This window comes from Salvelinus namaycush, chromosome 20, assembly GCF_016432855.1.
Source record: "Salvelinus namaycush isolate Seneca chromosome 20, SaNama_1.0, whole genome shotgun sequence".
NCBI classification, from domain to species: Eukaryota; Metazoa; Chordata; class Actinopteri; order Salmoniformes; family Salmonidae; genus Salvelinus; species Salvelinus namaycush.
Genome location: NC_052326.1, coordinates 38,566,403 through 38,594,349, shown reverse-complemented (window position 1 = coordinate 38,594,349; position 27,947 = coordinate 38,566,403). Strand labels below are relative to the sequence as shown.

The 27,947-nt window shown below is 41.9% G+C and overlaps 1 protein-coding gene across 1 annotated transcript; it reads right to left on the bottom strand.

Moving 5' to 3' along the window:
- Window positions 1-91: 91 nt before the first annotated feature.
- On the bottom strand, window positions 92-27,947 carry slc6a14 (solute carrier family 6 member 14). Its single transcript, XM_039015400.1, has 15 exons — window positions 27,924-27,947; window positions 22,288-22,435; window positions 12,824-12,955; window positions 10,130-10,291; window positions 9,758-9,896; window positions 9,489-9,621; window positions 7,981-8,121; window positions 7,765-7,900; window positions 7,532-7,624; window positions 7,304-7,429; window positions 3,249-3,367; window positions 3,044-3,143; window positions 2,285-2,394; window positions 1,984-2,151; window positions 92-253 (listed from the first exon to the last, which is right to left on the bottom strand). The coding sequence occupies exons 1-15, from the start codon at window positions 27,945-27,947 to the stop codon at window positions 92-94; spliced, it is 1,893 nt and encodes a 630-aa protein (XP_038871328.1).

The following is a 27,947-nucleotide window of genomic DNA, read 5'->3' as shown; positions in this document are numbered from 1 at the left end:
ATCAGAGAGTGGTATACAACGCTTATAAAAATAGTATGAAAAGTGGTGATAACAAATGTTGACACCACACACACACACACACCCCAGGGGGTTAGAGGCGTGTGAGGTGGTTGGAGATGTGGTTTACATTGTTGTCTGGCAGGTGGAGAGAGTTCTTCCTATAGTACCGTTGTCCGTCTGCATAACGCTCTTGCCGGTGGACCTCCAAGTATGGACCCCAACCCTCCACAGGAGAACACACAGCACACATACGCTGCAGACAGAGACACAATGCACTGTAATAGAGAGGATGCTTGGAGAGACACAGGCAGAATTTAGTAGGGAGACATTAACACTAGAAATGCTAAAGAAGTAACATTGGCTCCATTTTATTCTTTTTTTATTACTCCATCATTTAAGTCAAGCCCCCCGCCGTCCTTGATTTTTACTAAATAAGTCTATATTACACACTGCAGTTGTTAGAATCTTAATATCGCAAACAGAACTGTAGTTGTAACCAGTTTTAGAAGGGAATGTCATTTTTCTTATGGTTTTGCAGTAAGTTATGATGGGGAGAAAGGGTGCGTTGATGAGCGAGGGGAAGCGAATAATGCATAATTAAGAACAGGGTGGGCCATTCTATTGCATTGGTATATTCTAATTATAATCTCAATATGGTATGTAAACTGGAAACTCTGAAACTGGAAACACTTATCTCCCTCACTAGCTTTAAGCACCAGCTGTCAGAGCAGCTCATAGATTACTGCACCTGTACATAGCCCATCTATAATTTAGCCCAAACAACTACCTCTTTACCTACTGTATTTATTTATTTTGCTCCTTTGCACCCCATTATTTCTATCTCTACTTTGCACATTCTTCCACTGCAAACCAACCATTCCAGTGTTTTTACTTGCTATATTGTATTTACTTCGCCACCATGGCCTTTTTTATATTTTTATTTATTTATATATATATTTTGTTTGCCTTCACCTCTCTTATCTCACCTCACTTGCTCACATTGTATATAGACTTATTTTTCACTGTATTATTGACTGTATGTTTGTTTTACTCCATGTGTAACTATGTGTTGTTGTATGTGTCGAACTGCTTTGCTTTATCTTGGCCAGGTCGCAATTGTAAATGAGAACGTGTTCTCAATTTGCCTACCTGGTTAAATAAAGGTGAAAAAAATAAAAAAATTAATGTACCTTATATCAGTCCACTGAATCCAAGCAGTCTTATCAGTCTACTCTGGCCTACCTGGAGTACACAGTGAGATCGTGCGTAATTTACAATGGCAAGAAGACCAAGACGATTGGATGCACATGCTGCGTTAACGCTGCTACAAGATCTGAATGAAAACGACTCAGGGAAGAAATTAATCATGACATATCTGATGCTGACCCTCAGCCTGAATCTACACCTCATAACATGCCACACACACGCGCTACTGTCTATTATCTATCCTGTTGCCTAGTCACTTTACTCCTACATACATGTACATAGCAACCTCAATTACCTGTGCACATCGACTTGGTACTGGCACTCCCTGTATACAGGGCATTCGGAAAGAATTCAGAACTCTTGACTTTCCACATTGTTACGTTACAGCCTTCTAAAATTGAATTTGTTTTAATCCCTCAATCTAAACATAATACCCTGTAATCACTAAGAAAGAAAAAAAAACAGGTTCGTATTAATTTTAGCAAATGTATTCAAATAAAAAAAACAGAAATGTCACATTTACATAAGTATTCAGACCATTTACGCAGTACTTAGTTGAAGCAACTTTGGCAGCAACTACAGTCTTCTTGGGTATGACACTACAAACTTGGCACACCTGTATTTGGAGAGTTTGATTTGATATACTGCATGCATTTTGACCTGAACTTTCCAGGACCTGGGTTTGATACCTGGCTAGAAATGGATTGACAATTCCAGGAGAAGTTCCAAACACTCTCAGAAGTCCTAAGCATCCACATCTCTGCCAGACACACCTACCTGCCAAGGGTTTCCTTGGGCACAGAGTATTTTCCAGATGGCGACGAGGGGTATCCAGATGAGACAGAAGGCGATCATACACCATCCCAGAGCCACGCCCCACACAGGGTACTGCACCGTACCGTAGGATGGCGGACGGAAAGTCAACAACGACCACACCAAGATCACCTACACAACACACACAGGCATTAGAGAAGTGTGTATGCGTGCCAGAAAAAAGGGGTTAAAGAAATGAGGACCCTGGAACAGAGAGCCAGGTAGGATAGAATCTAAGTTAAAGAGAAAGACAGAGAGTACTCACAGTGATGACAGCAGGAGTAATGAAAAACCAGCATGCTCTCCACCACAGCCAGAAGAGAGAGCTCCTCGTCCCAATCATCATCTCTATGTCCTTAATGAAACGATTTCCTCCTTCAAACAAACACAGAATGTGCCATACTCTATAAAATGTACTATACTGTATATAGCTATAACATAACATGCAATATATACACTGAGTATAAAAAACATTGAGAACACCTGCTCTTTCTACTGACCAGGTTAATCCAGGTGAAAACTATGATCCCTCATTGATGTCACTTGTTAAATCCACTTCAAAATCAGTATAGATGAAGGTGAAGAGACAGGATTAAGGATTTTTAAGCCTTGAGACATGATTGTGTATGTGTGCCATTCAGAGGGTGAATGGGCAAGACAAAATATTGAAGTGCCTTTGAACAGGGTATGGTAGTAGGTGCCAGGCGCACTGGTTTGTGTCAATAACTGCAATGCTGCTGGGGTTTCATCCACCACCCAAAGAACATCTAGCCAACTTGACAACTGTGGGAGGCATTGGAATCAACATGGGGCAGCATCCATGTGGACCGCTTTCGACACCTTGTAGAGTCTGTGCCCCAATGAATTGAGGCTGTTCTGAGGGGGGGGGGGGGGGGGGGGGGGGCACCCTAAATGTTTGGTATACTCAGTGTATGTAGCTATAACATAAAATATCCTCTACATGTACCCATCACATAATATATGCTGTAGATGTAGCTATAACATGTAATATACTTCCATTTACCATAGAAGTAGAATACCCCAACAAGCTCCAGCAGAGCAGCGATCAGTAGAACAAAGCCAGCACAGAACTGATCCATCAGAGTCACCCAATATATCCCTGCCTGGAGTGACACACACACAGTAATCACACGCACTCGCAATAAATTAATGTGAACGAAATTATGGTATCTAAGGACCTATTTTAGTTATGGTAACTAAGGACTTACCTGGGTTACGCACGGCAGGCCGAGCAGGAAAAGGATGGCACAGGTTCCCACAGAGATGATAGAGCGTTTTGATTTGAACCTTTCAGGGAAGGCATCCTGTAGGCAGGTGGAGATGACCTCTGAGGGAACACGGCAAGAGGTCACTGTCCAGGTCTAGTTAGTAGTGTGTGTGTTTGTACACACACACACACACACACACAGTGCCTTCGGAAAGTATTCAGACCCCTTTACTATTTCACGGTACAGCCTTATTCTAAAATGGATCAAAACTTTTTTCCCCATCAATCTACACAATACCCCATAACGACAAAGCACAAACAGTTTATTTGAACACATTTATAAACAAATGTAACCTGAAATATCCTATTTTCATATGTATTCAGACCCTTAACTCAGTACTTCGTTGAAGCACCGTTGGCAGCGATTACAGCCTTGAGTCTTCTTGACTATGATACTACAAGCTTGGCACACCTGTATTTAGGGAGTTTCTCCCATTTTACTCTGCAGATCCTCTCAAGCTCTGTAAGGTTGGATGGGGAGCGTCGCTGCACAGCTATTTTCTGGTCTCTCCAGAGATCGGGTTCAAGTCCAGGCTCTGGCTGGGCCACTCAAGGACATTCAGAGACTTGTCCCGAAGCCACTCCTGCGTTGTCTTGGCTGTGTAATTAGGGTTGTTATGTTGGAAGGTGAACCTTCTCCCCATTCTGAAGTCCTGAGCGCTCTGGAGCAGGTTTTCAGCAAGGATATATGCACTTTCCAGTGTTTATCTTTCCCTCGATCTTGACTAGTTTCCCAGTCCTACTGCTGAGAAAAAAAACAAAAAATTCACACAGCATGATACTGCCAGATTTCCTCCAGACGTGACATTTGGCATTCAGGCCAAAGAGTTCAATCTTGGTTTCGTCAGATCAAGGAATCTTGTTTCTCATGGTCTGAGAGTCCTTTAGGTGCCTTTTGGATAATTACAAGCGAGCTGTCAGGCGCCTTTCACTGAGGAGTGGCTTCCGTCTGGCCACACTACCATAAAGGCCTGATTGGTGGTGCTGTAGAGATGTTGTCGTTCTGGAAGGTTCTCCCATCTCCACAGATGAACTCTGGGGCTCTGTCAGAGTGACCATCGGGTTCTTGGTCACCTCCAAGGCCCTTCTCCCCGATTGCTCAGTTTTGCCATGCGGCCAGCTCTCGGGAAGAATCTTGGTGGTTCCAAACTTCTTCCACTTAAGAATCATGGAGGCCACTGTGTTGTTGGGGACCTTCAATGCTGCAGGAAGGTTTTGCTACCCTTCCCCAGATCTGTGCCACGACACAATCCTGTCTCAGATCTCTACGGACAATTCCTTCAACCTCATGGCTTGGTTTATGCTCTGACATGCACTGTCAACTGTGGGACCTTACATAACAGGTGTGTGCGCCTTTCCAAATCATGTCCAATCAATTAAATTTACCACAGGTGGACTCCAAATCAAGTTGTGGAAACATCAAGGATGATCAATGGAAAGAGGATGCGCCTGAGCTCAATTTCAAGTCTCACCTGAACAGAGCAAAGTACAGAGAGATCCTTGATGAAAACCTGCTCTAAAGCAATCAGGACCTCAGATTGGGGCAAAGTTTCACCTTCCAACAGGACAACGACCTTAAGCACACAGCCAAGACAAAGCAGGAGCGGCTTTGGCACACGTCTCTGAATATTCTTGAGTGGCCCAGCCAGAGCCCGGACTTGAACATGATGGAACATCTCTGGAGAGACCTGAAAATATCTGTGCAGCAACGCTCCCCATCCAACCTGACAGAGCATGAAAGGATCTGCAGAGTAGAATGGGAGAAACTCCCCAAATACAGGTGTGCCAAGCTTGTAGCGTTATACCCAAAGAATATTTGAGGCTGTATTCACTGCCAAAGGTGCTTCAACAAAGTACTGAGTAAAGAGTCTGAATAATTACAGTACCAGTCAAAAGTTTGGACACTCACTCAAGGGCTTCTGTATTTTTAATTATTTTCTACATTGTAAAATACATCAAACCTAAGTAATAACACATATGGAATCATGTAGTAACCAAACAAATAGTGTTAAACAAATCCAAATATATTTCACACTTGAGATTCTTCAAAGTATCCACCCTTGCACACTCTTGGCATTCTCTAAACCAGCTTCATGAGGTAGTCACCTGGAATACATTTCAATTAACAGGTGTGCCTTGTTAAAAGTGAATTTGTTGAATTTCTTTCCTTCTTAATGCATTTGAGCCAATCAGTTGTGTTGTGACATGGTAGGGGTGGTTTACAGAAGAAAGCCCTATTTGGTAAAATACCAAGTCCATATCATGGCAAGAACAGCTCAAATAAGCAAAGAGAAACAGTCTATCATAACTTTAACACATGATGGTCAGTCAATCCGGAAAATTAAGAACTTTGAAAGTTTCTTCAAGTGTAGTCGCAAATCCATCAAGCGCTATGATGAAACTGGCTCTCATGAGTACCGCCCCAGGAAAGGAAGACCCAGAGATTCCTCTGCTGCAGAGAATAAGTTCATTAGTAACCAGCCCAAATAAATGCTTCAAGTAACAGACATCTACTATTCAGAGGAGACTGTGTGAATCAGGCCTTTGTGGTTGAATTGCTGCAAAGAAACCACTACTAAAGAACACCAATAAGAAAAAGAGACTTGCTTGGGCCAAGAAATACAAGCAATTGACATTAGACCGGTGGAAATCTGTCCTTTAGTCTGATAAGTCCAAATTGGAGATTTTTGGTTCCAACTGCCATGTCTTTGAGACGCAGAGTAGGTGAACGGATGATCTCCGCATGTGTGGTTCCCACCGTGAAGCATGGAGGTGGTGGTGTGATGGTGCTTTGCTGGTGACTGATTTATTTAGAATTCAAGGCACACTTAACCAGCATGGCTACCACAGCATTCTGCAGCGATACACCATCCCATCTGGTTTGCGCTTAGTGGTACTATCATTTGTTTTTCAACAGGACAATGACCCAACAGACCTCCAGGCTGTGTAAGGGCTATTTGACCAAGAAGGAGAGTGATGGAGTGCTGCATCAGATGACCTGGCCTCCACAATCCCCCGACCTCAACCCAATTGAGATGGTTTGGGATGAGTTGGACCGCAGAGTGAAGGAAAAGCAGCCAACAAGAGCTCAGCAAATGTGGGAACTCCTTCAAGACTGATGGGTCTTATGGGTGGGTCTTAAGTATTCCAGGTGACAACCTCCTGAAGCTGGTGGAGAGAATGTCAAGAGTGTGCAAAGCTGTCATGAATGCAAACGGTGGCTACTTTGAAATATCTCAAATATATTTTTTGTTTAACACTTTTTTGGTTACTACACGATTCCATGTGTTATTTCATAGTTTTCATGTCTTCACTATTATTCTACAATGTAGAATAAAGAAAAATCCTGGAATGAGTAGGTGTCCAAACTTTTCACTTGTGCCGTGTGTGTGTATATATATGTATGTATGTATGTATGTATGTATGTATGTATGTATGTATGTATGTATGTATGTATGTATGTATGTATGTATGTATGTATGTATGTATGTATGTATGTATGTATGTATGTATCTCAGCCCTGGGTTAAAATGCATGCACATTTTATTATTTGTTGTTTAAATACTTATTTTTCTGTGCATTTTAGTATTTTGTACACCAACGTCAAACAGCTGAAAATACAATATTTTTTGTTATGGAAAATATATTTCACAGCGTTTTAGATGCTACAATGACTCTACACTATACTTGCTTGTTTTGTCACAAACTGAAATTAGGTGAACAATTCAAATTTTAGCAGTCAGGAAGTGGCAGTGCAATTTCTGCATAGTGCATCTTTAAATGCATGGTAGTGTATGAGTATTTTCAAAAACTTTCCAAGTGTATTTCCAAATACATTCCAATATTCAACTACTGGTCTTTTCAAATAAAAAAATATCTAAATACTTACTTCCAAATGTTTTTGAAAGTAATTGAAATACCCCAAATAGTTAGCAGTAACTGAAATACCCTGGTGTGTGTGTCCCATGTGCATGGGTGTGTGTTTGTCTGACTGACCTATGCCAGCGAACTGCGAGTCCAGTCCAAGGGTGAGCAGCATGAAGAAGAAGAGGATGGACCAAAGAGGAGAAATGGGCAGCTTGGACAGGGCATCAGGGTACGCAATAAATGCTAGGCCAAAACCTACACGCATGCGCACACTTTGTTAGTGTTTGTTAAGTGGCTATTGTGTCAGTAAGGTAAAGTTAAACACAGTACAGTGGTGTACAGTGGTGTACTACTCACCTGCCTGGGCCACCTCTGATACAGGCTTTCCATAGACATGAGCCATGTGACCTAAGATGGAGAAGATGGCGAAGCCTGCAAACACACTGGTACCTATAGAGTGACATTAAACAGGAAAGGAAAAACAATGTACTGGAACACAATGAAACCTTGAAAGTGATCTTCAATGTATATTTTCTTCTTTATGATACCATTAGCATCCATCTGGTGCGTGTGTGGTGTTTGAGTCGTACCACAGTTGGTGAGGCAGACGGTCAGTGCGTCCTTGAACACATTGTTGTGGAACTTGTTATATGAAGACAGGGCCGTGACACCACCCCACGCTACTGACAGAGAATAGAAGATCTGTGTGGCTGCATCTCTCCACACCTGCCAGAAAGACCTACTATTTAGTTACTTCAGTAAGGCATGTGTATTTTGAGTTGACAGGTAAGAGGTTAGGCTCTAACCTCTGCCTCGCCCAGTTTTGTGAGGTTGGACTGGGAGCCAATGTAGAACTCGATCCCGTCTCTGGCGCCCTCTAGTGTAACTCCCCGGATCAGCAGGATCAGCAACACCACATAGGGAAACGTAGCGGTGAAATACACCACCTGGGGACAGACACACACAAAAATATTAGAGACACACGCACATCCGAAAGACACACATTAGAAAGACAGGACCAACTCACACACTAGTGGTGAGCAGGTCAGCTCTTTGTTCGCCCGCAATTGCTAATAACCCATCCACAACCACCCGACTATATGTGATAAGTTTAAATCGGAGGCCCGCACCCGACCCTAACCCTCTAATATAGAAAATGTTGTAGGTTACCGTAAGGTTTTTTTTTTGGTACTAAGTAGCCTGATTTCAGATATGTTTTTGCTTGTAACTTCCAATGTTTTGGTAGGCTATTTGTAAGTCAACTTGTCTATAATTAGATATGTGCAGCATCTCTTCTGTCATTATGTTGCCCAAGACTAAATAAACCCTTGCTTACAAAAATCTAATTGACATTGGTAAAGTTTTCAGTCATCTCTGATACTTCCATGGAGCAAAGACATTTAGGGACCAGCAAGAAAATGAAATAACTAAAACTTAAAAGATGTGTAAAATTTCCAAATAATATCAGTTTGACCGGTTGTAAGGAAATAGAAAGCTGTGAAAACAACCCAACGTGTTTCTGATAAGATTTCAGTTCAGCTTGGATGCATATTTTGTGGTTGAAATACTATCAGCTTTTATGATGCTGATAAAGATAGCACCGCAACAGACAGTATCTAACTGCAGATTTGTATTCTCTCAAGATGCTGAAAGAAAGAAATCATATTTCTCCACTCCTGTGAGTATAAATGTTGCCTACATATGCTGTATCATTTTACTGCAAGAAATGCTTAAATTCTGCAGGAGTTAATATTAAGGCTAAGTGAGAGGTTATAGACCTACAGTCAGTGTCCAGATTTCACTTTCCATTTAACCCATCAACAGCAGGCTACAATTCCCTTGACATGCCATAGGCCTATTTGAAGTCCCTGTCTTGTGACTGAGGCACTGTACAAATTTGACAATCACACATAACATAGCCAGCACTGCTATCATCCTCTTTTACCACTTCAAATATGACTTTTCTGGGCCTCCCTTGTCTTTATTTTCGACTCTCCATTTCGCAGCTTTTCTCTAAACTCAGACATTGTCCTTTTTTTCCCTCCGTGGAACGACGTTAACTTGTCCTGGCCGTTCCAAATGCATTTGGCGACTGGCATGTAAGCTATTTGGTGCACGTACAGTTAGGCCCTACAGCTTATGCACTAATGCCAGCTAGCCTAAAATAATGAAAGGTATCGTTTTCCCTTTATTCAATATTTCATGACCCTAAACCTGCCCGCCTCGTGGATATAACCGCGGCGATTGTGGGTTGGTTATGAGTCAACCCGCACATCACTATCACACACACAAACAGGAAATGGGTCATACAGACTTTCCCTGAAGACTTGATGCCTTTGTAAAGGGCAGCAGCGATGAGCAGCCATCCCAGTAGCAGACAGAGAGCCAGATGCCAGACCACCGGACCGGTCTCATCCAGACCACTAGACCTTTGTAAGGCCACCAGGCTGGGGATAGACAAAGAGATTGTCTGACTGTAAGGTGGTCAATTTTACAGACAGATTCAACACAACCTGTGCGACCTCTGAAGTATTTTCAACTGAGTGAAATTCAAATAGAATAAAGTGTGTGTGTGCTACTCACTCCCAATACTGTTCGCTGGGGCTCTGTACTGGGATGCTGATGAGGTTTTCCATTGGGCAAGTCTCATTCTCCCACAGCGTCATGTTGGCTGCAATTACTGGTTCACTCCAGTTGGCAGCTAGGGTAATGTTGCACACTTCTATAGAGGTCAGAAGCCATTGTCAGTGGTAAAGTTACATGGCACTCTGTTCAGGTTCACCTAGGTCATGTTCATTAAAGCATATCATGGAAAACATTAATGTCAGGTAATGGAAAATATTGGTCAAGGTTATTTTGTTTGGAGCCTAATTAACATGATAGAAGAGTAAAAGCTGTACAACAGGGAAACTTCACTACATCTTTAGATGTGACACTACATTATAAAACAGGTACCTCTAGGTGTGAGGCTACAGTTGCTGTTGGACCAGTAGAAACAGTCACTCCATGGCAGAGGGGACTGGAATGAGGCAAACATGTAGTAGAGACTGTAGGCAATGATGACGTTGTAGTAGATGCCTACTAACGTACTGACCAAAACCATAGCTACACCCACACCTGGAGAGGATAGGGAAAGGGAGAGTGAGGAGAGAAGGAGAGAGGGAGCAGGAATTGAGTTAGATGTAAATCAAGGCGGATTCTTCAATATTTTAATTTCAATTCACTTCCTGAATAGATTGAATCGTCACCATCCCTGATAGCAGTCACTTTATTGACAAGTTCTGTGAAGTTCCATCTTTATCACATACTGATTCAGCCGAAGGCAAACAGCCAGAACCAGTGCTTCCTGGTATACTGGTCAACCGGTCACATTGTAGTTCCTCATCTTAAGATTTATCTAATCAAGGAAGTCCCATTGAGGAAAACATGATCTTTTCCAAGGACGACATAACAGAGAACACATGATAAGTGAGACATTCTATGGTAGGATGTATCCGCCAAAGCACGCGAAAGAATAACTACAGTGGCAATGTACAAAAATTACACTGACCACAAATACACAATTCGAAAGATTTTACTGAGTTACAGTTCATATAAGAAACTCAGTCACTTTAAATAAATTCATTAGGCCCTAATCTATGGATTTCACATGACAGGGAATACAGATATGCATCTGTTGGTCACAGATACCTTAAAAAAAAAAAAAAAGTAGGTGCATGGATCAGAAAACCAGTCAGTATCTGGTGTGACCACCATTTGCCTCATGCAGTGCGACACATCTCCTTTGTATAGAGTTGATCAGGCTGTTGATTGTGGCCTGTGGAATATTGTCCCACTCCTCTTCAATGGCTGTGCGAAGTTCCTGGATATTGGCGGGAACTGGAACACGCTGTCGTAAATGTCGATCCAGAGCATCCCAAACATGATCAATGGGTGATTTCATTTTAATCTCTGTGCATTCAAATTGCCATTGATAAAATGCAATTGTGTTTGTTGCCCGTACCTTATGCCTGCCACCACACAACACTCATCAAATGTATTTATAAAGCCCTTCTTACATCAGCTGATATCTCAAAATGCTGTACAGAAACCCAGGCTAAAACCCCAAACAGCAAGCAATGCAGGTATAGAAGCACTCATCACCATGTGCCCGGTACAGTTGAAACAGGGAATCATTCGTGAAGAGCACACTTTTCCAGCGTGCAAGTGGCCATCGAAGATGAGCATTTGCCCACTGAAGTCGGTTAAAATGCCAAACAACAGTAAAGTCAACGAGCAAGCTGATGAGCTTCTATGACACGGTTTGACAGTTTGTGCTGAAATTCTTCACTTGTGCAAACTCAGTTTCATCAGCAGTATGGGTGGAAGTGAAAAAGCCGGATGTGGAGGTCCTGGGCTGGCGTGGTTGCAGGCGGTCTGCGGTTGTGAGGCCGGTTGGACGTACTGCCAAATTCTCTAAAACATTAAATTCTCTGGCAACAGTTCTGGTGGACATTCCTGCAGTCAGCATGCCAATTGAACACTCCGTCAAAACATCTGTGGCATTGTGTTATGTGACAAAACATTTGTGGCTTTTTGTCCCCAGCACAAAGTTCACCTGTGTAATGATATACCACACTTATCAGGTGGATGGATTATCTTGCCAAAGGAGAAATTATCACTAACGGGGATGTAAACAACTTTGTGCTAAACATAATAACAAAATTAGATGTGCTTATGGAACATTTCTAGGATCTTTTATTTCAGCTCACAAACAAGTATTACTAAGAAATTGCTTACATGCACATCCTAGAGCAGTGTTTCTTAATCCTGGTTCTGGGGATCCAAAAGGGGTGCACATTTTTGTTTTTGACCTAGCACTACACACCGGATTGAAATAAACAACAAATGTGAATCAGGTGCGTTGCGTAGTGCTAGGGTATAAAACAAAAACCAGGATTTGGAAACACTACCCTTGACAGTTTTATAACTAACCAATAGCAGTAGAGAAGGACTTGGTCCAATACGCACCATGAATGTGTTCTGTGTTTTGGCACATTCAGCAGCTAGAGGCCAGTCTGACAGAGTGACACAGTAACCCATTGGGCTTGGTAGGGTTATAGGTTTGCTCAGGGGCTGGGTACATACAATAAATGGACTAGCAGCCTTATAGGGTTAGCCCTGGGGCTAGACTGATAGTTCCTCCAGCTCATACATAGAGTTTAGATTCAGGTCATATGGTTAACCATTAATACACTGCTCAAACAAACTTGAGACAATTGTCCTCTAAGGTCAATAAAGCTGATCCCGTGGTGTAATGGGCTGGCTGCTCACACAACATTCAAACAGAGAGTAGTAGCAAACACTCCCAAAAAGTCTGAGTGGTGAAGTGAATGGATGAGTTCCTAGAAGTGGAAAGAAAAGTCATACAGCTGGTCCCAATTCACTCCTTAACCATTCCCTTTGGCCCTTACCCTTCAATGTCTGCAGATCTGAAGAGTCTGGCTAGGTATAAGCAGTGTAGTGGTGAAGGTTCCAAAAACATAGCTTATATCTTACATACTGTATCTGCAAACATCGAAGGGTTGAGACCAAGAGTAATGGGTAGACATTGAATTGGGACCGGTTTGGGCTTAGGTGGTAAATTAGGAGTAGAAGGGTTAGTCTTACCCTGAAATATGGGCAGAGCCCGCCACACATTGACAGGGCCTTGGCTGCAGAACTGACCAAAGGAACTCTCCAGGAAGAACAGAGGTATACCAGCAACAGCCAGCATTATGACATACGGGATGAGGAAAGCACCTAGAGACAGAGAGGACAGAAAACTTGACACTAATAACAAATGCAGGAATATGAGGTAGCCAGTGGATGGTGGGAGCGTATATGGGCTTAACTCCAATAATCTGAAATGAATCTTTAAGAATGTTCTGCCATGGTCTAGTTTATAAGTGATTATAGGGTAGGATTCCCAAATAGCGGGACAAAGTCGGCCAGTAGGTGATTTTATTTGGCCCCCCAAGTTCTGACACATAAAATTATTTTGGGACATAAGACTAAAATCACCAGGAAATAAGCTTCAAGTGATTTTAATTTAGGAAATCTGTTGCCATGTAAACCCACGCATAAATAGAGGCATGTGAGCTTATCTAGGATTTAAATGATTCCGTTTTTGTCAAATACGTGATCGGTTAGGATTTTTGCGGTCAATTTGCAATGTTCAAATTTAAACTCAGCAAAAGAAGAAACTTCCCTTTTTCAGGACCCTGTCTTTCAAAGATAATTCGTAAAAATCCAAATAACTTCACAGATCTTCATTGTAAATGGTTTAAAACACTGTTTCCAATGCTTGTTCAATAAACCATAAACAATTAATGAACATGCACCTGTGGAACAGTCGTTAAGACACTAACAGCTTACAGACGGTAGGCAATTAAGGTCAGTTAGGAAAACTTAGGACACAAAGAGGCCTTTCTACTGACTCTGAAAAATACCAAAAGAAAGATACCCAGGGTCCCTGCTCATCTCCGTGAACGTGCCTTAGGCATGCTGCAAGGAGGCATGAGGACTGCAAATGTGGTCAGGGCAATAAATTGCAATGTCCATACTGTGAGACGCCCAAGACAGCGCTACAGGGAGACAGTGTAACAACACTGTCTCCCACGTGTAACAACACCTGCACAGGATCGGTACATCCAAACATCACACCTGCGGGACAGATACAGCATGGCAACAACAGTCCGAGTTACACCAGGAACGCACAATCCCTCCATCAGTGCTCAGACTCAGCCTATTGCGGACAGAGAGGCTGAACTGAGGGCTTGTAGGCCTGTTGTAAGGCAGGTCCTCACCAGTCATCACCGGAAACAACGTCACCATTGGGCACAAACCCACCGTCGCTGGACCAGACAGGACTGGCAAAAGTGCTCTTCACTGACGAGTCGCGGTTTTGTCTCACCAGGGGTGATGGTCGGATTTGCGTTTATCATCAAAGTAATGAGCGTTACACCAAGGCCTGTACTCTGTAGCGGGATCATTTTGGAGGTGGAGGGTCCGTCATGGTCTGGGGCGGTGTGTCGCATCATCGGACTGAGCTTGTCGTCATTGCAGGCAATCTCAACGCTGTGCATTACAGGGAAGACATCCTCCTCCCTCATTTGGTACCCTCCTGCAGGCTCATCCTGACATGACCCTCCAGCATGACAATTGCACCAGCCGTACTGCTTGTTCTGTGCGTGATTTCCTGCGAGACAGGAATGTCAGTGTTCTGCCATTGCCAGCGAAGAGCCTGGATCTCAATCCCATTGAGCATGTCTGGGACCTGTTGGATCAGAGGGTGAGGGCTAGGGCCATTCCCCCCAGAAATGTCCGGGAACTTGCAGGTGCCTTGGTGGAAGAGTGGGGTAACATCTCACAGCAAGAACTGGCAAATCTGGTGCAGTCCATGAGGAGCAGATGCACTGCAGTACCTAATGCAGCTGGTGGCCACACCAGATACTGACTGTTACTTTTGAGCCCCCCCTTTGTTCAGAGTCACATTATTCAATTTCTGTTAGTCACATGTCTGTGGAACTTGTTCAGTTTGTCTCAGTTGTTGAATCGTATGTTCATACAAATATTTACACGTTAAGTTTGCTGAAAATAAACGCAGTTGATAGGGAGAGGACGTTTCTTTTTTTTGCTGAGTTTATAACTATGTTCCGGCCCCCGACCATCTGCTCAAGGAAAAAAAAAAGAAAAAGAGAAAAAAAGAAAAGAAATCGACCCACACGGCTGAATGCAACTGGGGACCCGTTATACGGTATTGCGTTACTATTGAACAGGTGTGTCATTAGTGCACACTAAGCAAGCTTAGGTCACTGTGTATGTGTGTGTCAGTGGAGGCTCCTTCTCAGATGAAGGGGAGGACCATCCTACTCAGTGAATTTCAGAAAAACCTAATGTCAACATAAGATAAAACTATACTAAATATATTAATGTTACCAAAATGATTAAAACACTGTTTTGCAATGAGGGTCTACAGTAGCATCAACAGCACCTTCTAGGGTAGAATAATAGTGTAGGTGGAGGAAAAATATATTTTCCATCCTCCTCTGGGTACATTGACTTCAATACAAAACCTAGGAGGCTCACGGTTCTCACCCACTTCCATAGACGTACACAGTAATTATGATGACTTCCGGAGGACGTCCTCCAATCTCAGAGCTCTTGCAGCATGAATTGACATGTCCATCCAATCAAAAGATCAGAGAATTAATCTGGTAGTGAAAGCATAAGCTACAGCTAGCTAGCTAGCACAGCAGTGCATCAAGTGTGGTGTGTTGTTGACTCAGAAAGACAATAGTTGAACAGTTTTAAACAAATTCATTTCTTAAATTAAGGATAAGCAGTTCATTACCTTTCACTCACTTAGCTAGCTAAGGCAGCTAATTTAGCCTACTCAACAACCTGACTCAAACAGCGAGGAATGCCATTTATGTTAGCCAGCTGGCTAAAGCAATCCAACACTGCAACTCTTCCAAGTCAAGGTAAGCTTTCGGTTTTAGTAATGTATTGCCGCCAGTGCCTGCCAGTCTAACTGCTAGCTGTACACATAGATTGGATTGTGGGTTTACTAATGCATTAGTTCTAGTAGGCCTAGCTATGTTGACTATGACAATAGCAAATATGGTACGTTTACATGCACACTAATAATTTCATATTAAACTGATTATGGCACTAGGCAGATTATGCAATAGTCATATACACACACAACTTTACTCTGCTTATCTTAAATCGGCGTAAGGTACAAATCTAAGTAAATAAATGCCGATTAAAACTCCTGGTTTGCTAAGTAATCTTTGAAATGAGTAGGACATGTAAAAACATCTTAAAAAAGAAAAAAAAGGCATTCCAGCAGTGTATTGGTTCTGTGCGTGTGCTTGCACCTGCCAAGCACACTGCCCTCTTTAGGGCGAGTGAAGTGTGTTGGGCGCAACAATGTACAATACTGTTCAAAGGTTTGGGGTCAATTAGAAATGTCCTTGTTTTTGAAAGAAAAGCAAATTTATTTTGTCCATTAAAATAACATCAAAATGATCAGAAATAAAGTGTAGACATTTTTTATGTTGTAAATGACTATTGTAGCTGGAAACGGCAGATTTTTTATGGAATATCTACATAGGCCCATTATCAGCAACCATCGCTCCTATGTTCCAATGGCACATTGTGTTAGCTTATCCAAGTTTATCATTTTAAAAGGCTAATTGATCATTAGAAAACCCTTTTGCAAATATGTTAGCCCAGCTGAACTTGTGCTGACTAAAGAAGCAATAAAACTGGCCGTCTTTAGACTCGTGGAGTATCTGGAGCATCAGCATTTGTGGGTTTGATTACAGGCTCAAAATGGCCAGAAACAAATAACTTTCTTCTGAAACTCAGTCTGTTCTTGTTCTGAGAATTGAAGGCTATTCCATGCAAGAAATTGCCAAGAAACTGAAGATCTGGTACAGTGCTGTGTACTACGCCCTTCACAGAACAGCGCAAACTGACAAACCAGAATAGAAAGAGTGGGAGGCCCCGGTGCACAACTGAGCAAGAGGACAAGTACATTCGTGTCTAGCTTGAGAAACAGATGCCTCACAAGTCCTCAACTGGCAACTTCATTAAATAGTACCCTCAAATCCAATCAAATTTTATTGGTCACATATACATGGTTAGCAGATGTTAATGCGAGTGTAGCGAAATGCTTGTGCTTCTAGTTCCGACCATGCAGTAATATCTAACAAGTAATCTAACAATTTCACAACAACTACCTTATACACACAAGTGTAAAGGAATTAATGAGAATATGTACATATAAATACATGGGTGAGCGATGGCCGAACGGCATAGGAAAGATGCAGTAGATGGTATAGAATACAGTACATACATATGAGATGAGTAATGTAAACATTATATAAAGTGGCATTGTTTAAAGTCACTAGTGATACATTTATTACATCCAATTTTTATTATTAAAGTGGCTAGAGATTTGAGTCAATATGTTGGCAGCAGCCACTCAATATTAGTGATGGCTGTATAACAGTCTGATGGCCTTGAGATAGAAGCTGTTTTTCAGTCTCTCGGTCCCAGCTTTGATGCACCTGTACTGACCTCGCCTTCTGGATGATAGCGGGGTGAGCAGGCAGTGGCTCGGGTGGTTGTTGTCCTTGATGATCTTTTCTGCCTTCCTGTGACATCGGGTGGTGTAGGTGTCCTGGAGGGCAGGTAGTTTGTCCCCGGTGATGCATTGTGCAGACCTCACTACCCTCTGGAGAGCCTTCCGGTTGTGGGTGGAGCAGTTGCCGTACCAGGCGGTGATACAGCCCGACAGGATGCTCTCGATTGTGCCTCTGTAAAAGTTTGTGTTTTTGGTGACAAGCCAAATTTCTTCAGCCTCCTGAGGTTGAAGATTCATCACCACGCTGTCTGTGTGGGTGGACCATTTCAGTTTGTCCGTGATGTGTATTCAGAGGAACTTAAAAACGTTCCACCTTCTCCACTACTGTCCCGTCGATGTGGATGGGGGGTGCTCCCTCTGCTGTTTCCTGAAGTCCACGATCATCTCCTTTGTTTTGTTGATGTTGAGTGTAAGGTTATTGTCCTGACACCACACTCCGAGGGCCCTCACCTCCCTGTAGTCCGTCTCGTCGTTGTTGGTAATGAAGCCTACCACTGTACTGCCGTCTGCAAACTTGATGATTGAGTTGGAGGCGTACATGGCCACGCAGTCATGGGTGAACAGGGAGTACAGGAGAGGGCTGAGAACGCACCCTTGTGGTGCACCAGTGTTGAGGATCAGCGGGGTGGATATATTGTTACCTACACTCACCACCTGGGGGCGGCCCATCAGAAAGTCCAGGACCCAGTTGCACAGGGCGGGGTTGAAACCCAGGGCCTCAAGCATTTTTTAAATTGAATTGAATTAAATATTTTTTATTTCACCTGTATTTAACCAGGTAGGCAAGTTGAGAACAAGTTCTCATTTACAATTGCGACCTGGCCAAGATAAAGCAAAGCAGTTCGACACATACAACAACACAGAGTTACACATGGAGTAAAACAAACATACAGACAATAATACAGTAGAAAAATAAGTCTATATACAATGTGAGCAAGTGAGGTGAGATAAGGGAGGTGTAAACAAAAAAGGCCATGGTGGCAAAGTAAATACAATATAGCAAGTAAAACACTGGAATGGTTGATTTGCAGTGGAAGAATGTGCAAAGTAGAGATAGAAATAATGGGGTGCAAAGGAGCAAAATAAATAAATAAATAAATACAGTAAGGAAAGAGGTAGTTGTTTGGGCTAAATTATAGATGGGCTATGTACAGGTGCAGTAATCTGTGAGCTGCTCTGACAGTTGGTGCTTAAAGCTAGTGAGGGAGATAAGTGTTTCCAGTTTCAGAGATTTTTGTAGTTTGTTCCAGTCATTGGCAGCAGAGAACTGGAAGGAGAGGCGGCCAAAGGAAGAATTGGTTTTGGGGGTGACCAGAGAGATATACCTGCTGGAACGCTGAGATAAGGGGGGACTTTACCTAGCAGGGTCTTGTAGATGACCTGGAGCCAGTGGGTTTTGCGATGAGTATGAAGCGAGGGCCAGCCAACGAGAGCGTACAGGTCGCAGTGGTGGGTAGAATATGGGGCTTTGGTGACAAAACGGATGGCACTGTGATAGACTGCATCCAATTTATTGAGTAGGGTATTGGAGGCTATTTTGTAAATGACATCACCGAAGTCGAGGATTGGTAGATTGGTCAGTTTTACATAGGTATGTTTGGCAGCATGAGTGAAGGATGCTTTGTTGCGGAATAGGAAGCCAATTCTAGATTTAACTTTGGATTGGAGATGTTTGATGTGAGTCTGGAAAGAGAGTTTACAGTCTAACCAGACACATAGGTATTTGTAGTTGTCCACATATTCTAAGTCAGAGCTGTCCAGAGTAGTGATGTTGGACAGGCGGGCAGGTGCAGGCAGCGATCGGTTGAAGAGCATGCATTTAGTTTTACTCGTATTTAAGAGCAATTGGAGGCCACGGAAGGAGAGTTATATGGCATTGAAGCTCGTTTGGAGGGTTGTTAACACAGTATCCAAAGAAGGGCCAGAAGTATACAGTATACAGAAGCATAATGATGAGTTTGGAGGGTACTATGGTGTTAAATGCTGAGCTGTAGTCAATGAACAGCATTCTTACATAGGTATTCCTCTTGTCCAGATTGGTTAGGGCAGTGTGCAGTGTGATTGCGATTGCATCGTCTGTGGACCTATTGGGGCAGTAAGCAAGTTGGAGTGGGTCTAGGGTGTCAGGTAGGGTGGAGGTGATATGGTCCTTGACTAGTCTCTCAAAGCACTTCACGATGACGAAAGTGAGTGCTGCGGGGCGATAGTCGTTTAGCTCAGTTACCTTCGCTTTCTTGGGAACAGGAACAATGATGGCCGTCTTGAAGCATGTGGGAACAGCAGACTGGGATAGGGATTGATTGAATATGTCCGTAAACACACCAGCCAGCTGATCTGCGCATGCTCTGAGGACGCGGCTAGGGATGCCGTCTGGGCCGGCAGCCTTGCGAGGGTAAACACGTTTAAATGTTTTACTCACGTTGGCTGCGGTGAAGGAGAGCCCGCAGGTTTTGGTAGCGGGCCGTGTCGGTGGCACTGTATTGTCCTCAAAGCGAGCAAAGAAGTTGTTTAGTTTGCCTGGGAGCAAGACATCGGGGTCCGCGACGGGGCTGGTTTTATTTTTGTAGTCCGTGATTGACTGTAGACCCTGCCACATACCTCTCGTGTCTGAGCCGTTGAATTGCGACTCTACTTTGTCTCTATGCTGACGCTTAGCTTGTTTGATTGCCTTGGAGGGAATAGCTAAACTGTTTGAATTCGGTCATGTTTCCGGCCGCCTTGCCCTGATTAAAAGCAATGGTTCGCGCTTTCAGTTTTGCTCGAATGCTGCCATCAATCCACGGTTTCTGGTTGGGGAAGGTTTTAATTGTCGCCGTGGGTACAACATCACCGATGCACTTGCTAATAAACTCGCTCACCGAATCAGCATATACATCAATGTTGTTCGACGTGATCAAAGCAATCTTGAAAAGTGGAATCAGATTGGTTGGACCAGCGCTGAACAGACCTGAGCACGGCCGTTTCCTGTTTAAGTTTCTGTCTATAGGCTGGGAGCAACAAAATGGAGTCGTGGTCAGATTTGCCGAAAGGAGGGCGAGGGAGGGCTTTGTATGCGTCATGGAAGTTAGAGTAACAATGATCCAGAATTAGTCCAGCCCGGGTCGCGCATTTGATATGCTGATCAAATTTAGGGAGCCTTGTTTTGATCCATTGTCCTGGGTGGTGGACCAAACAGAGGATCCGCTTCGGGAAAGTCGTGTTCCTGTCTCAACGTCAACAGTGAAGAGGCGACTCCGGGATGCTGGCCTTCTAGGTAGAGTTGCAAAGAAAAAGCCATATCTCAGACTGGCCAATAAAAAGAAAAGATTAAGATGGGCAAAAGAACACAGACACTGGACAGAGGAACTCTGCCTAGAAGGTCAGCATCCTGGAGTTGCCTCTTCACTGTTCTAGTTAGAGACAGTTTGCTTTGTTCTGTGAAGGGAGTAGTACACAGCACTGTACCAGATCTTCAGTTTCTTGGCAATTTCTCACATGGAATAGCCTTCATTTCTCAGAACAAGAATAGACTGAGTTTAAGAAGAAAGTTCTTTGTTTCTAGCCATTTTGAGCCTGTAATCGAACCCACAAATGCTGATGCTCCAGATTCTCAAGCAGTCCAAAAAAGGCCAGTTTTATTCCTTCTTTAAATCAGAACAAGTTTTCAGCTGTGCTAACATAATTGCAAAAGAGTTTCCTAATGATCAATTAGCCTTTTAAAATGCTAAACTTGGAATAGCTAACACATTGTGCCATTGGAACACAGGAGTGATGGTTGCTGATAATTGGCCTCTGTAGATATTCCATTTAAAAATGTAAAATAATAATAATAATTAAAATCCGCCTGTTTCCAGATACAATAGTCATTTACCACATTAACAATGTCTACACTGTATTTCTGATCAATTTGATGTTATCTTAATGGACAATTTTTTTTTGCTTTTCTTTCAAAAACACGGACAGGTGACCCCAAACTTCTGAACGGTAGTATGTCTTAGAAGTAGTTTTCACATAAAACGTTACATGTCCGAACTCAAAATCAAATATGCTTCCCAAACATAACATGTTCGCTGTGGTAGAACGTTTATTTTGATTACCGATTTTTTGCATTTATCAGAGTGCCATCAGGTAGCCTGATTGCAGATGTGTCCATGTAAACAGGATTATTAGGCAAATCGTTGTTCTTGCAAAGCGTGTAAACTTTTTAAATCAAACTTTTAAATTAATCTGACTATCCACAATAGTCGCATTATTGTATGCATGTAACCGCACTCGATGTAGGCTGTGCAGTGGTTAGCAGTTAGGGTATGAAGGTTTGACTTAGATACATATTTTCACCTGGTCACAGACAGCTGTTGTGTTGTGCACTTAACACCAAGCAAAGGGAAAAGGTGAGAGGAGAGAGAGCGTAGATCTGAGAAGGAATTATTTAACAAGCAAAGTGATGATGCTGTATGTGCCTGCTATGAAGGTGAACGGGTGATCAGGGGTGGATTCATTCCACCCATTCTGTTGCAAAACATTTCTTAAACAGAAGGAAACGGAACAAAACGGGATGAAACTATCAGAATTTGTCCAATAGAAACTCTACTTTTAGATGTTCCGTGTTGCCACTGTTTGGACTAGTGACTACAGCCTAGATCAGCTAGATGATGGCAAGAGTGTGCAAAGCGGTATTGAATGTTTCACCATCCGTCACCTTGATTAGTCAAATTTGTCTCTCAACCTGTGTACCTATGTTATAAACTTTCATCCGTAGGCTAGGTTGTAGCAACCTCATGATGGGTATTGGGCAAATTCAAGTATCATGTAGTAGACTAAACATTGAGCTGGGTGAATGGAGTATGAATGACAGTCATCCAATAGGCTGTAATAGAAATTAGGCCATTCTCAAAAATCATCATCCCTAATCTTAAACTGCACCGAGACCCACTGGTGTGTGTGTGTGTCCACTTACCTCCTCCATTCTTATAGGCCAGGTAGGGGAACCTCCATACATTCCCCAGACCCACAGCATAGCCAATCATAGACAACATGTATTCCCTCTTATTGGTCCAGTTCCCCCGGTCAATATTCTCATCTTTGCTGCCCACATGGGAGTCCTGCTGCTGCTTCTCATGGTCATCCTTAACCTGTATCACAAACAGCCAGACAGACAACGCAAGCACGCTCATAGTAAGTGAGAGCATATTTCATAAAGTTTAGAAGCCAATGTCAAGCCATTGTTACAAACATGCAACACACTGGATTTCGTTTTTATTAATTTACAGTGAATAGCATCCCAACCGTGACAGAGAAGTAGGCTATACAGTTAAATTCTCAATTCCAGATTAATTTGAATTCTACCTGTTTGTTATTTGGACCGCGCAAATAATAGCATATTTACCCATTAATCGCTTCATACACTTTATGCGTTTATCTTTATAAGTAGGCTAACCTCCTCCCCAGTTAAATAAATAAAAAAGGCAGTCGTCAGAATGAAGTTGCTTTGGTCAAAATATCGTTCCTCCCGCCAACAACCATGATTTAATTAACTGCTACACCAAGACAGTTGCATATCATCCTACCATGTCAGTGGCCGCGGGGTTTTTAAATATTACGTCTGTGAAACTGCTCCAATATTTCCTAATTTTGCTGCTGTTTGTCACATCAAGAAGTGATGTGATGAGAAGCGTTTGTTTGGGACAGACAGGTACACAGTTACCTAAACTCCCGTGAGCCTGAGTGACACGCTCGTCTCTCTAGCCAATCGCCGCTCTGATCCCGAAATCATCTGCATTACCCGCGTACCAAATTATAGCTTGAGTGAAACGTTTGAAACCGCGTGCGCCCGCATGCGTGTGTGTGTGTGCATTTGCGCGTGCGTGTTTCCAACCAGAGTGCTAAAACATACTGTACCCATAGTATTTTCTTGTAAATAGACCTAAATCGTTCATTATTTTGTCCTCTTTCAGATATGACTAACTATTTCCAATGGTGTAAAAAGTACCCAATTGTCATACTTGAGTAAAACTAAAGATATCATAATAGAAAATGACTAATGTAAAAGTAAAAGTCACGCAGTAAAATACAACTTGAGTAAATGTCTAAAAGTGTTTGGTTTTAAATATACTTAAGTATCAAAAGTAAATGTAATTGCTAAAATATTAATTATTCCACATTCCTTATATTAAAACCAGAAGGCACGATATTCTTGTTTTTTTATTTATTTACATATAGCCAGGGGCACACTCCAACACTCAGACATAATTTACAAACGAAGCATTTGTGTTCAGTGATTCTGCCAGATCAGAGGCAGTAGGGATGACCAGGAATGTTCTCTTGATAAGTGTGTGAAATTTACCATTTTCCTGTCCTGCTAAGCATTCGAAATGTAACTACTACTTTCGGGTGTCAGAGACAGTGGAGTGAAAGAAAAAGTTGTCAAAACTATAAATATTAAAGTAAAGTACAGATACTCCAAAAAACGACGTAAGTAGCACTTTAAAGTATTTTTACTTAAGTACTTTACACCACTGACTATTTCGAGTGGGTTTATACTATCAATGCCAAACAAAACAGGTTACCTATAATTTTGGTCAAGTGCTTTGTAGTTTTTTCTTTGTGTGAGTATGTGCTTATGTGTGTGTATGTGTGTGTCTGCAGGTGCATGTGTTTTGGATGCATGTGTGGATTCGTGTGTGTGTGTGTGTGTGTGTGTGTGTGTGTGTGTGTGTGTGTGTGTGTGTGTGTGTGTGTGTGTGTGTGTGTGTGTGTGTGTGTGTGTGTGTGTGTGTGTGTGTGTGTGTGTCTTAGACCAAAATGTTACTATTAAAGAGTGTATGCGAGCCCACTCCTTTAAAGTCCAAAGACCTTATATGTTATGTTCAGAGGTAAACTGGCTCTGGCAGCAAAAACAGCCGAATATTCCATCTAAACGTCAATCGATTCTCAATAGTGATACGGTTCTAAAACATAAAGCCCTCTATTTTCATATCACATAAAAATAATTTAGCAAATGCAACATAAACACTTACTGTACACTGTTTTAACCGGTTTTAACACAGTTGCAGCCGACAGTATGTTTTGATTACAACACTATTCTGGCATCCTTCTTCCAATACACACAGGTGTTCGGAGCTAATTAGAACAGTTGGTTGTCTCTGTCTTCCATCGGTCTTCCTTTAACAAGCGCTGTAACATTGAAATATAGCCGTGTGGGAACCCTAACCCTATAAAGGTGTGTAGTAATTTAACCTTTTGTTTTATGAAAAACGTTCTTGATTATATGACAGTACATTTCCAAAGGTTTCCAAAGCCGTATCACAAGCAAGGGTTTTAACATGTAGACAGAGCGTTGGGAATATTGTAGACAGTCCTGCACCATCGTCAATGCTTCAGCTGAGAACCACAGAGGGAGCCCTCTTTGTTGAACAAAAGCTAGTGTGTGCCTATGTCACAGGATCAGATAGTTGTTGAGAATCATCTTGTAAAAGCATACCTGCCTCACAAACAAATATGGGTTGTGTGTTCTGTGTGACTGCCACGGGTTAGCTGATTTCCTGGTAACTGTTTTGAAAAACATACTGATGGTGTTTTATTAATAATGTATTGATGCATTGCAACATTATTGGAAACAATAAGAGAAGCAGGTGTTTTTTCTGGACTCTTTTGACTGATTCTATTGTATTAGGGGATTGTGTCATATCTGTGTCTAATATAACTGTTCTCAAATATTAAGATATGTCATATCACTTTGGGGATGTATAACTGTATTACACCATCACTAAATACACCAACTTAGTTGGTGCACAAATGCAGATTTGTTTTCACATTCATTAAAAGCTATTTTGGTATTTTATTAGCGAAAGCAGCAAGTACTCTTCCTGGGTTCCACACAAAACATGAAACATGACATAATACAAAACATTAATATACAAGAACAGAACTACATATATTTAAAACATTACATATAGCCTAAAAATCAGTACATACACACAAACTATCTAGGTCAAATAGGGGAGAGGCGTTGCGCCATGAGGTGCTGCTTTATCTGTTTTTTTAAACTGAGTTTGCTGTTCACATGAGCAATCCCTGTTGGAAGGGATTTCCATGTAATCATGGCTTTATATAATACTGTAAGTTTTCTTGAATTTGTACTGGATTTGGGAACTGTGAAAAGCAGGGCCTAAAATATACTTTGTGATCCATTTTTGCACACAAATCCTTTGTGTGCAAAAATGACACCAACAAAACACCCCGAAATGGATGTCCATGCTTTGTAATGTTTCTAAAACAATATATGTGTTACTTGGAAGAAGTAATGTGGTATATTGTTTAATTTAAATAAACTTTTAACCAAAATATTAGATACAAAAATGTTCACCTACCCCTTTAAGGGCGGGAGGTTACCGTGGTAACACTGCTCCAGTCATGACTAGTAGCCCATTGTCTTCTCTTCCCTAGCTGTTGAAACTCAAACATTGAAAAACAACCTAGCTTGTGAACAAAACAATGTAAATAGCCAAGAAACACCAGGACAAAGTCTCACTTCAGTAGACTTTCATTTCAAGTTAATGAGACCAACTTTTATGGGTTGCGCAGCACTTCTAAAATGAGTCTTTCACTCAGCTCTTCACATGTGCACAGCTCCCAGCCAGGCAGTGTTGCAGTGCAAGGTGGGACAGGCTGTGCACAGCTCCCAGCCAGGCAGTGTTGCAGTGCAAGGTGGGACAGGCTATAGGATTCCTAGTTCTTTGACTTTGTGCGATGAATTGACCAACCATGAAACTAAACGGCAGAAATACTTTTAAAACGGCTACTACAGCATTTATTTAGCTATAAATGTGACCATACTTGACTATTTTTATTCACAAATGTGAGTGAAATGCTCACAGTGTGGAGCCTTGACCACCCGCCAACGTGTTACCCACCAAAGCCAAAATCTAACCACATTTGACGGGTGGCGGGTGTTAATTTTAGGCCCTGGTGAAAATACCCCAGGTGGCGTGTCTGGTGGGGTAAGTGCATGTGTGTAAATTGACTATGTCTGGTGGGGTAAGTGCATGTGCGTAAATTGACTATGCAAACAATTTTGAATTTTCAACACATTAATGTTTCTTATAAAAATAAGTGATGCAGTCAGTCTCTCCTCTACTTTTAGCCAAGAGAGACTTGCATGCATAATGTTGATATTAGCCCTCTGATTACAGTGAAAAGCAAGAAGTGCTGCTCTCTTCTCTGCCAGCTGCAGTTTTTCTTGGTCTTTTTTTGCAGCAGCTAACCATATGACTGGGCAATAATCAAGATAAGATAAAACTAGAGCCTGCAGGATTTTCTTTGTGGAATGTGGTGTCAAAAAAGAAGAGCATATCTTTGTCCTCTGTCATTGTCTCCCCATCTTTACAGCCATTGAAATAATATGTTTTGAGCATGACAGTTTACAATCCAAGGTAACACTAAGTAATTTAGTCTCCTCAACTTGCTCAACAGCCACGTTATTCATTATTAGATTCAGCTGAAGTCTAGAACGTAAAGAAATATTTTTACCAAATACAATGCTCTTAGTTCTAGAGATGTTCAGGACTAGTTTAATACTGGCCACCCATTCTAAAACTGACTGCAATTCTTTGTTTAGGGTTGCAGTGATTTCACTAGCTGTGGTTGCTGACTCGTATAGGGTTGAATTATCAGCATACATAAACACACAGGCTTTGTTTAATGCCAGTGGCAGGTCATTAGTAAAAATAGAAAAGAGTAGAGGGCCTAGAAAACGGCCGTGTGTTACACCACACTTTATATATTTTGAACATTAGAGAAGCCTCCATTAAAGAAAACCCTCTGTGTTCTATTAGATCGATAGCTCTGAAATCACGATATGGTAGAGGTTGAAAAGCCTCAACAACAGGTTCTGGTCAATAATATCAAAGGCTGCATTGAAATCAAACAGTACAGCACACCCAATCTTATTGTTATCAATTTATTTCCACCAATCATCAGTCATTTGTGTCAGTGCAATACATGTTGAGTGCCCTTCTCTGTAAGCATGCTGAACGTCTGTTGTTAATTTGTTTAGAGAGAAATTGAGTTGTCAAAAACAGCAAGCTGATTGGTCGGCTGTTAGAACCAGTAAAAAGTGATTTACTTTGTTGATGGCCAACAATAATTTTTCTACCTCACCCACACTAACTTTACAGAATTCAAAATTACAATGTTTTCTTTCATTATTAGGTCATTTATGCATGAATGTGAAGGCACACAGTTTGTTGTTGGCATTTAATGCCTACTTTGCCAATTAAATAATAATAAAAGTAATTGGCAACATCAAAAGATTTTGTGATAAATTAGCCATCTGATTCAATGAAAGATGGAGTTGAATTAGTCTTTCTGCCCATCATGTTCTTTAAAGTATTCCAAAACTTTTTTCCATCATACTTTGTCTTGATTTCATAATAAAATGTCTTCTTTCTCTTTGTTCAGTTTAGTCACATCATTTCTCAATTTACAGTAAATTTGCCAATCAAATGTGCAGCCAGATTTATTCACCACTCTGTTTGCCTCGTCCCTCTCAAACATACAGCTTTTAAATTCCTTATCAATCCACGGGGCCTTAACAGTGCTAGCAGTCAATTTCTTCAT